Source organism: Suillus plorans (assembly GCF_016647745.1).
Source record: "Suillus plorans strain S12 chromosome Unknown HD556scaffold_1, whole genome shotgun sequence".
Classification (NCBI taxonomy): Eukaryota; Fungi; Basidiomycota; class Agaricomycetes; order Boletales; family Suillaceae; genus Suillus; species Suillus plorans.
In genome coordinates, this window is record NW_024537385.1 from 2279410 (window position 1) to 2290860 (window position 11451).

The 11451-nt window shown below is 46.7% G+C and overlaps 1 protein-coding gene across 1 annotated transcript; it reads left to right on the forward strand.

Moving 5' to 3' along the window:
• Positions 1-5197: 5197 nt before the first annotated feature.
• Positions 5198-6056, forward strand: HD556DRAFT_1302736 (uncharacterized protein; the record flags this gene model as incomplete). Its single annotated transcript, XM_041299532.1, has 11 exons — positions 5198-5272; positions 5328-5348; positions 5401-5433; positions 5489-5509; positions 5562-5594; positions 5650-5670; positions 5723-5755; positions 5811-5831; positions 5884-5913; positions 5969-5989; positions 6042-6056. The coding sequence occupies 11 exons, from the start codon at positions 5198-5200 to the stop codon at positions 6054-6056; spliced, it is 324 nt and encodes a 107-aa protein (XP_041168100.1).
• Between the last annotated feature and the right edge of the window lie 5395 nt (positions 6057-11451).

Below are 11451 nucleotides of genomic sequence, written 5' to 3' on the forward strand. Positions count from 1 at the left end.
TCTGAGGGTCGTTCGGGGTTAGGGCTTTTGGTTTTATCGTGCAATTAAGGGGAGGGGGGGTTTCGGAGTAGGAATGAGAATGAGACCGGAAAGGGAAAAAAAGGACAGTAGAGGTACTATCCTTTCCCGGAGAGTCGCATGCAATCGATGGAGTTGAAGTTGCGAGGGTTTCATTTGAGGCTACGAAGGATTAGTTCAAGGCGTTTGAGAAGGTCAGTTAGTCGTGCGTTGGTGTATACGGGAAAGTGAGACTTTCATACCCTTGACCGATGACGATCGTCCAAGTTAACGTTTGAACATGGCGTAATTCGAAATTCATTCCTTTCTCTAGATGAAACATGTCCACGTGGATATTCGGAACAACGCGATCTGGTGTCGTGTGATATCCCATTTAGCCTATCAGCTCCCTTGATCCCATGTATGAAGAGTGAGGAATCCCTGATATACGTGAAACCATGGGAGAAAACAACCCGTAACGCTCGCTCTCCACCTCGACCCTCACAGGAACATCACCAGGAGAACTGGCCACAGGACACCAAAAATAGAAGAAGTCTACAGATCAATTTTACTCATCTCGCCGTGCCGCATCATAGAGTCCAAAATCCTCCTGGTATCGCCTTCCTTGATCTCGCGAACTACTACTAACCTCAATAGTGTGCTCATACCCTCATGGGAGCTGACACCATCAACTCGTAACGCCTCGACCGGCACCTATCTGGAGCGGGGATTACCGTCACTGCTCCTAGCACTAGTAAATAAATGATCGATGAACTTTTGGACATCAAATCGGTTCTCATCGAAGGGAGGCCTTGCTACTAATGGTGCGACACTCACGGATGTGCATGTGTCGAATATCCTGAGGGATCGGCGGCCTGAAAATGCAAAATGCGTATCGTCATCTTCCCTCGCTGGCTCAGCGCAACACTGTACGCGGTAGTAAGTAATACGCAATGCAGTCATTCGTGCGAGTAAGCCAGCTCACAGGGTATATATCTCTACATTGGAGCCCAGGGGATGGTGGATAGGTGTTCGACGTTCGACTGGATGCTGCGACTCTCCTGCAAGTTGTTCGTCTTGAAAATTCCTGAGGCTCGTCATCTTCGACTTGGAGTGGGCTAGTTGAATCACCGATCTCTCTTGACAGCTGCTACTCGCAATCGGCGCATTAGCATTTACGTTCATCGTTTGCAATGGGACACGGACCGAGGGCCATTTCTTGGTATGTTTCGCGATAACTTGCCTTGTCTGGTATGCAAATCTGTCCGGATGCTGCGAGCCACATCAGGAAAAAACAAAAATCGTAGGAGTCCTGGTGACGCTTATATAGTACTATATAGTCACCATAGGTCTATGTAGTTCACGTAGCTGTCACTCAGACTATATAGAGCTACAGTGGGCTACAGGAGGCTATGGTGGGCGCTGGTAGTAACCAGGAGTCGCAATAGCAAAATTTCAGTTCGTAGTCGATAGTAGCTGGGTAGTAACAAAACTAATTAATAGCGGACATGCAGAATGTCTTGGACAATGGCATTCAGCCGGAGATGTGGAAAGAGTGTCAAAAGTGTCTTGCCGTTATGAGATGATATGCCAGACCACGTTCAAACCGAAGGTACAATGTTGAACATGACCCTCACACAAACCTTAGGAGCAGCCACCTTTCGCTCGGAGGCAACAAACTGGAAAATACAAATTGAATTTGACATCAGATTTAGGTGTACATCGTGAAGGTGTACAGTCTCACTGAAATATCGAATTTGGAGTTATTGGCAACGTAGCCATGGCTGGATACTACATGCGAAGTGGTTAGATGGTCTCAAGAACACTTGACAAAAAAGGGAGAGGACACACGAAATAGATCATACGCCAATATGCACGAACACTATGCGCTGGTCCAAGGGTAAGTCCTTGTCGGAGGCCAACAACTGGACTGCTCAGTGCAGCGCCCAGGCAGCTCGCTTGGAATTCATTGTGCCATCCCCGCACATGTTTTTGTAAAATGCCTCGACTAAGTGCTGCACGGTACTATCATTGGAAAAATTTGCCACCCAAAGCTTTGATTCCGAGTTGAACATGTAGATATGCCTGATGTACGAGTTGTAAAGATGAGTGTTGATGACCAAGCATAGATAATACTTACTTGCACAACACGACATGCGAGAGTGTCGGCACTCTTGACCTAAACACTTTTTGTGCCTTGCTGCCAATACATTCTGAGAAGCTGAGGAACGTATCATTGTAAGTGAAGAACTGGGATTTGTTGGATGAAACCTGAGATGGAACTGCACCTAGATGTCTTCACCCATCATTAGAAGGAAGGAGGGACCGACGATCACACCCCGCCAGAGATTTGAGGGACACCCATTCAGTCGAGGAAGCTATACATCTGCCAGGCGGAGAACAGATAATGACTTGTTCATGGGACGGCTTGCTGCAGGTATGGAACTTGAAGAGTGGGAAACAGATATGAGATGACTGCGCTCGTGCTGATGTTTCCTGCCGTTTTTCTTTTGCAATGTCGCCAATAGAGAGGTACAGGGTTCGAAAACTTCCAAAGTCCAACATTTGTACATGTTTGTTCACGTGACGGTGCGCTCACGTATGATCAAAAATTTTCCCAACTTCGATGTTCTAACTTCTCTGCCCGAGACAGCTGCCTGTTTCTTATTTAAATTTTCATATTGAGGTGTGCAATGATTTTTATTTATCCCAATCTTGTTCTTTCTATTTAAACCAAATTATTCAAGGTCTTCTTCAACACAACACCTGTCTTCAAGTCCCACAAATGAAGCACCTTGTTGTCCGATTTCGCAAAGGTGCACAGTAGTGACAGCCTGTGAGTGTCGATATTCCTTTGAGCTCGAGTCATGCTGATTCAAATCATTGCCTGCCATTCACAGTTTGTGAGTGTGTTGATCTTCTTTCGGGCTCGAGCCATGCTGATCGAAGTCATTGACCACCGTTTGCAGAGAGTGAGTGTGTCGATCCTCATTCGAGCTCAAGATTTTCTCACTCTGACATTGACAGGACTTGATTAATGATTGGCTACTACTAGTACATGCGCACTTATTCTATGAGCGCACTGCGCCTTATGAACTCCTCGCGAGAATTAGTGAATGGAGGCGAGCGAATGGAGCGACGGAGCTAACAGGTAAACCTAGTCTCAGTTTCTGCAAAGAACTCCATTGACGAAACATCTACCTAACAGGTAAGCCTACTGCGTCACATCAATACTGGTAATCAAATAATGAACTAATGTAAACTCACATCTCAGTTTCTGCAGAGAATTGAGACATTCATTCGTCCTTTCGCTAGACTTTATACTGATACTGTAAGTTGTTTTTCTAACTGATATATTGAAATAAAACTTGGAAACTTTTCAGCTTTTGGGCCCGATGTCACCTCTCCCTCGTCCCTGTGCCTTTATCCTTGCACTCGCACCATCTAGTTGTCCTCCTGTTCCTCAGCTTTGGTTCCCTCGGTCTTCTTCGGCTCGGACGTATCGGACGACAACAAGAGTGGCGGGCTTATAGATGCGGATGAAGAGGAGGAGGAGGATGTGGAGGCTTGTAGCGAGAGTGGCAGGTTTATAGGTGCAGATGAAGAGGAGGATTGAGTAGGACATTTATACTATACTATCTCGTGTGTCGGGTACTCGAATTCAGATGCTATTGGTTTTTTTTTGCATGTGATTTAGCTGCTGGTTACTGCGCACTCCGACAAACTATGGGTTCTATATAGCTGCAGGTAGTTGCATGTAGTAGCACTCCTATGAACTACAGTAGTACTTCGTAGCTGCTAGTAGCCTGCTACATGATACTATGTAGTACAGCGCTGACTACATAGAAGGGACTTGACTACGGAACTACACGCACTACCCTGACTATATAGGTCTATATAGTCAACATGTTTTTTCCTGATGTGACCTCTTGCAGGCCGATCACACTGCGCTAGGTGACATCAGCTATCTCTTTGCCCATCATGCACATGGATGTCGGCCATCTGGTCACTGCCATGAATTCTCATTCACATAACCTATGTTCACCTTACCAGTTTCATCCAACGTGCCAGCTTTAGATTTTGAATTTTGAATTTTGAATTTTATATTTGGCTATATACGCTCGCATAAGCTCAGGCTCAACTGGCAATGATGACGAAAACGTCCCGAATCAAATCCAACGTCCGAAATCAAAGCAAAGCTCGCAAACTCGCTGGCAACAGGTATGCATAAGTGTCCAAAGATGTGGATGAGATTGTCAAAGCAAGCACGTGACCAAATACAATTAAAACTCAGCTCGGGTCATGCCGACTCGGGGCCCCAGACTCCGCCCCGAACTTTCAAATGCCCCAGACTTGCCCCAGACTAGGCCAAATCTCTGACATTCACGCACGAGACAGGCAAACTTAGTCCAAACCATCTGCAGCTTCAGGCAAGTCTGAGGCCAAGCTTGGAGGTCGCTATATAAATTGACGTGTTCAAGATGTGTAACTAGTCGTAAAAATGAGCTCATGTGGTATGGCATGACGATGTTGAAATCTAACTGACAAGTTTTGCACAGACGAACAGATCTACAGACGCGGATGGAGACTGCCAGAAATTTGGATTCCCAGACTTGCTGTAAAGCCAGCTGAGGGTTTCTTCATAAGGTGTTGCAGTGCCTCATGACGAGTTTCTTGCAGACAATATGATGTAATTACTACATTCTATGGTGTCCACCAGTCTGTTGAACTTGAGAGAAGTAGCATTTCGACGAGGGTGTTCAGAAGCTGGCTCCAGACCCAGTAGAGTTTTAGAGTGCGTCTATCATACTCCACTGATACATTAAACTGTATAGTCTAGAATCATGGTGCCGAACTTATATTATCCACTGGTGATACTTTTCTTCGCTTGGGTTTGGTTCGAGTTCAAACCCGTTTAGCAGTCCCGGGCCGGACTGCAACAGAACCGCTTGATCACTTACTATCGAGTTGTATTTAGCGTTCGCTCACGGGCATCAAGACTGTTTAGCTCATCACGAATCTTGCAATAACACGTATACCTTGATGGCCAACACCCGTGGACGAATACCATCGAACTGTCTTGAGTCTCACTGATTCAATGCCAGCAGTCTGACCATATCCAACGTATGACTTTACATCAGTATAAAACAGACAGTACCAACATTCAAGTGGCCATCCACCTCTCTACAAACTGATCATCATGTTTATCCGCCCCTCTACTGTTCTCGTTGTCCTCCTCGGCCTGACGGCCCTTGTCAGCGCTGGAGGGCCAGTGGTAAGCCTCGCCTCGCCTTAAATTGTATCATACTCTCGTAATACAATGTCCTCAGGCTGCTAGGACTGCTATCATCGTGAGCCTCACATCGCCTTCAATCATATCATGTTCTCATGTAATGTCCCCAGGATGATGACGACGAGAAGCGCAGGGCACTCCCCGTAAGCCTCTCCTCGCTTTAAATTGTATCATGCTCTCATAACACAATGTGCTCAGGCTGCTAGGACTGCTATCATCGTGAGCCTCACATCGCCTTCAATCATATCATGTTCTCATGTAATGTCCCCAGGATGATGACGACGAGAAGCGCAGGGCACTCCCCGTAAGCCTCTCCTCGCTTTAAATTGTATCATGCTCTCATAACACGATGTCCCCAGGCTGCTAGGACTGCTATAATCGTGAGCCTCACATCGCCTTCAATCATATCATGTTTTCATGTAATGTCCCCAGGATGATGACGACGAGAAGCGCAGGGCACCCCCTGTAAGCCTCGTCTCGCTTTAAATTGTATCATACTCTCATAATACAATGTCCGCAGGCTCGTAGGACTTCTACCATCGTGAGCCTCGCATCGCCTTTAATCATATCACGTGCTCATGCAATGTCCCCAGGATGACATTGACAAGCGCGGGCCACCCCCTGTAAGCCTCGCCTCACTTTAAATTGTATCATACTCTCATAATAAAATATCCTCAGGCTGCTAGGACTGCTATCATCGTAAGCCTCACATCGCTTTCAATCATATCATGTTCTCATGCAATGTCCTCAGGCTGCTCTCGACTAGGTTGACGTAAGCCCAGCTTCGCACCAGATCTCACCTTGTTGATCCTACAATGTACATGGCTGAATAACTTGCACGGTCCTCTTGATGTTGGTTGACCGATGCACTCGTACCTCACAGCCACCAAATGCACAAATGCCAAAGATTTTTTAAATAGTTTTGCCGATTCTCAAATTGCTGTTCAATTTCTAGACATATTGTAGTTCCTAGTGAATGACAACCACTGTTTCTGTTTCTTGGCGGGTAAATTCTAGCAAGCTTATCACGCGCACATGCATGACCTCGAGCCGCGTGTTCAGTCTGACCGAGTCCCGTTTACCCATGCATCAGGAAAAAACATGTTGACTATATAGACCTATATAGTCAGGGCATCCACATCTTTGGACACTTATGCATACCTGTTGCCAGCGAGTTTGCGAGCTTTGCTTTGATTTCGGACGTTGGATTTGATTCGGGACGTTTTCGTCATCATTGCCAGTTGAGCCTGAGCTTATGCGAGCGTATATAGCCAAATATAAAATTCAAAATTCAAAATTCAAAATCTAAAGCTGGCACGTTGGATGAAACTGGTAAGGTGAACATAGGTTATGTGAATGAGAATTCATGGCAGTGACCAGATGGCCGACATCCATGTGCATGATGGGCAAAGAGATAGCTGATGTCACCTAGCGCAGTGTGATCGGCCTGCAAGAGGTCACATCAGGAAAAAACATGTTGACTATATAGACCTATATAGTCAGGGTAGTGCGTGTAGTTCCGTAGTCAAGTCCCTTCTATGTAGTCAGCGCTGTACTACATAGTATCATGTAGCAGGCTACTAGCAGCTACGAAGTACTACTGTAGTTCATAGGAGTGCTACTACATGCAACTACCTGCAGCTATATAGAACCCATAGTTTGTCGGAGTGCGCAGTAACCAGCAGCTAAATCACATGCAAAAAAAAACCAATAGCATCTGAATTCGAGTACCCGACACACGAGATAGTATAGTATAAATGTCCTACTCAATCCTCCTCTTCATCTGCACCTATAAACCTGCCACTCTCGCTACAAGCCTCCACATCCTCCTCCTCCTCTTCATCCGCATCTATAAGCCCGCCACTCTTGTTGTCGTCCGATACGTCCGAGCCGAAGAAGACCGAGGGAACCAAAGCTGAGGAACAGGAGGACAACTAGATGGTGCGAGTGCAAGGATAAAGGCACAGGGACGAGGGAGAGGTGACATCGGGCCCAAAAGCTGAAAAGTTTCCAAGTTTTATTTCAATATATCAGTTAGAAAAACAACTTACAGTATCAGTATAAAGTCTAGCGAAAGGACGAATGAATGTCTCAATTCTCTGCAGAAACTGAGATGTGAGTTTACATTAGTTCATTATTTGATTACCAGTATTGATGTGACGCAGTAGGCTTACCTGTTAGGTAGATGTTTCGTCAATGGAGTTCTTTGCAGAAACTGAGACTAGGTTTACCTGTTAGCTCCGTCGCTCCATTCGCTCGCCTCCATTCACTAATTCTCGCGAGGAGTTCATAAGGCGCAGTGCGCTCATAGAATAAGTGCGCATGTACTAGTAGTAGCCAATCATTAATCAAGTCCTGTCAATGTCAGAGTGAGAAAATCTTGAGCTCGAATGAGGATCGACACACTCACTCTCTGCAAACGGTGGTCAATGACTTCGATCAGCATGGCTCGAGCCCGAAAGAAGATCAACACACTCACAAACTGTGAATGGCAGGCAATGATTTGAATCAGCATGACTCGAGCTCAAAGGAATATCGACACTCACAGGCTGTCACTACTGTGCACCTTTGCGAAATCGGACAACAAGGTGCTTCATTTGTGGGACTTGAAGACAGGTGTTGTGTTGAAGAAGACCTTGAATAATTTGGTTTAAATAGAAAGAACAAGATTGGGATAAATAAAAATCATTGCACACCTCAATATGAAAATTTAAATAAGAAACAGGCAGCTGTCTCGGGCAGAGAAGTTAGAACATCGAAGTTGGGAAAATTTTTGATCATACGTGAGCGCACCGTCACGTGAACAAACATGTACAAATGTTGGACTTTGGAAGTTTTCGAACCCTGTACCTCTCTATTGGCGACATTGCAAAAGAAAAACGGCAGGAAACATCAGCACGAGCGCAGTCATCTCATATCTGTTTCCCACTCTTCAAGTTCCATACCTGCAGCAAGCCGTCCCATGAACAAGTCATTATCTGTTCTCCGCCTGGCAGATGTATAGCTTCCTCGACTGAATGGGTGTCCCTCAAATCTCTGGCGGGGTGTGATCGTCGGTCCCTCCTTCCTTCTAATGATGGGTGAAGACATCTAGGTGCAGTTCCATCTCAGGTTTCATCCAACAAATCCCAGTTCTTCACTTACAATGATACGTTCCTCAGCTTCTCAGAATGTATTGGCAGCAAGGCACAAAAAGTGTTTAGGTCAAGAGTGCCGACACTCTCGCATGTCGTGTTGTGCAAGTAAGTATTATCTATGCTTGGTCATCAACACTCATCTTTACAACTCGTACATCAGGCATATCTACATGTTCAACTCGGAATCAAAGCTTTGGGTGGCAAATTTTTCCAATGATAGTACCGTGCAGCACTTAGTCGAGGCATTTTACAAAAACATGTGCGGGGATGGCACAATGAATTCCAAGCGAGCTGCCTGGGCGCTGCACTGAGCAGTCCAGTTGTTGGCCTCCGACAAGGACTTACCCTTGGACCAGCGCATAGTGTTCGTGCATATTGGCGTATGATCTATTTCGTGTGTCCTCTCCCTTTTTTGTCAAGTGTTCTTGAGACCATCTAACCACTTCGCATGTAGTATCCAGCCATGGCTACGTTGCCAATAACTCCAAATTCGATATTTCAGTGAGACTGTACACCTTCACGATGTACACCTAAATCTGATGTCAAATTCAATTTGTATTTTCCAGTTTGTTGCCTCCGAGCGAAAGGTGGCTGCTCCTAAGGTTTGTGTGAGGGTCATGTTCAACATTGTACCTTCGGTTTGAACGTGGTCTGGCATATCATCTCATAATGGCAAGACACTTTTGACACTCTTTCCACATCTCCGGCTGAATGCCATTGTCCAAGACATTCTGCATGTCCGCTATTAATTAGTTTTGTTACTACCCAGCTACTATCGACTACGAACTGAAATTTTGCTATTGCGACTCCTGGTTACTACCAGCGCCCACCATAGCCTCCTGTAGCCCACTGTAGCTCTATATAGTCTGAGTGACAGCTACGTGAACTACATAGACCTATGGTGACTATATAGTACTATATAAGCGTCACCAGGACTCCTACGATTTTTGTTTTTTCCTGATGCACAATGGTACCTCGCAAACGTGACCACCCCAGACTTTGGCCCCAGACTAGCCATTTCCTGGATGTCCTCTCTCGTGCACTGACGGGCTGGTTGGTTTTGTCATCCCCTATTGAAAGTGCTACTCGCCTATGACTCAACAGGCTTTCTCGTCCTCTGTGCTTGCCTGCCAATGGACTTGACCGCCATGGACCTTCCAGATTCTGAACTGTTTGCACTCACGAAGGCCTCTCTGAAATACTTAGTAGTTCGGGCTACAGGCTATAGTTCTGTATAGTAGTAGTCTATGGTGATGAGAGGCACTTAGATCGCAGGGAGGGAGAGCTAGTAGATAAAATCTCAGTTTCTCGTAGGAAGACTCTTTCATTTCAATGTACCTAGTAGATAAACTAATGTACCTGTTAGCTCGTTCGCGTTAAGTAAGTGGTATATGTACTCACATCTCAGTTTCTCGTAGGAAGACTGAGATGTTTCGTCGTCGGGACTCGTTACTTTATGGTACGGGTAGAATAGGATAAAAATATAACTTTGAAACCTAACGTTCGGGACGACGGAACAGTGACGTCATTGTGCGCTCGTACCTTGCTACTCCTCTCCTGGTACCTTGTCCTGATCGGATTCCAACACCCCCCCTCGAGCGCAGTCTTCTAAGTTCATCAGCATGCGAAGCTTCTGAACGCGGGGACGTGCTAGTGCTTTAGTAAACGCATCAGCGACGTTGTCCTCGCTGGGACAATAGACGAGCGTGAAGGTGCCGTTTTTGACATGGGACCGAACAAAGTGGTATCTGAGGTCGATATGTTTAGTACGTGATTGGAATTTTCCGCTGGAGGCTAACGCGATTGCTGACTGGTTATCGCAATAGATGGGTGTGGCGTCGTGCTCGATGTCATATAGCTCTGCGAGGAGCAGCTGCAAATAAAGGACCTCGCGTGCGACTGTGGTGAGTGCGATATACTCTGATTCAGCGGTTGATAAGGCTATGAGGGGCTGCTTCCTTGCGCTCCATGCCACAGGACCACCGTTTAGCATAACGATGTAGCCCGATATTGAGTGGCGATGTGCCTGCGAGGCCCAGTCGGCATCTACGTAGGCTTCTAGCCCTGCGTCCGTCCCTCCCAAGGTCAGTCCGAAACCGCTGGTACCTTTCAGATATCTCAGCACTCTCTTCACAGCTTCCCAATGCTCTCTCCCCGGATTCCGCATAAATTGGGATAACGTGGCGATGGCGAACGCTATGTCAGGCCTGGTACTCGTGCCCGCGTACATCAAAGATCCAATGGCTCTCTGGTACGGCACATCTTGCATGGCCTCGCTTTGCGCGTGAGTCGCAGGAGATTGCGCATCGGATAGGACTGTGCCTACTTCCATGGGGGTAGGGACTGCTTTAGCGTCGGTAAGATGGAACCTTTCGAGGATGGTATTGACGTAGGCCTTCTGGGACAGGGTAATGGTGCGTGCAGCGCGATTTCGTTCGACTTTGAGTCCGAGGAGCCAGGTGAGTTCCCCGAGATCCGAGATCTCGAAGTGCTTGCTGAGTTCGTCCTTGAAGTGTTTGATGTGGTGGAGGTGCTTAGACGTAACAGCCATATCGTCAACTGATACGGTGATGACGGTATGTTCGTCTGCCTGGCGTTTGTAGTAGATGGCTTGGTCAACCTTGGACCTAACGAAGCCCATGTCCGCGAATGCGCCAGCTAATTCTTCCGACCATTCAAAACCAGCCTGCTTGAGACCCAGTAAACTCCTCAGCAACTTAAGTACCTTCCTCTCATCCCCCTGCTTCAGGTATCCTGGCGGGGCACGCATATATATGTCCTCCTTGAGTTCGGCGTATAGGTAAGCACTCTTAACGTCAACCTGATGGATGTGCCATTCACGATGGGCAGCCATGGCGAGAACCGTCCTAATCGACGACATGTTAGTCGTGGGAGCGAACGTGTCGTAGTAGTCTATGCCGTACTTCTGGCGTTGACCATTTGCTACTAGGCGAGCTCGCAACTTGAGTTTCTCACCATCCGGTCCGCGTTTCGTGGCGAGTACGTAGTGACACGGGATCAGAT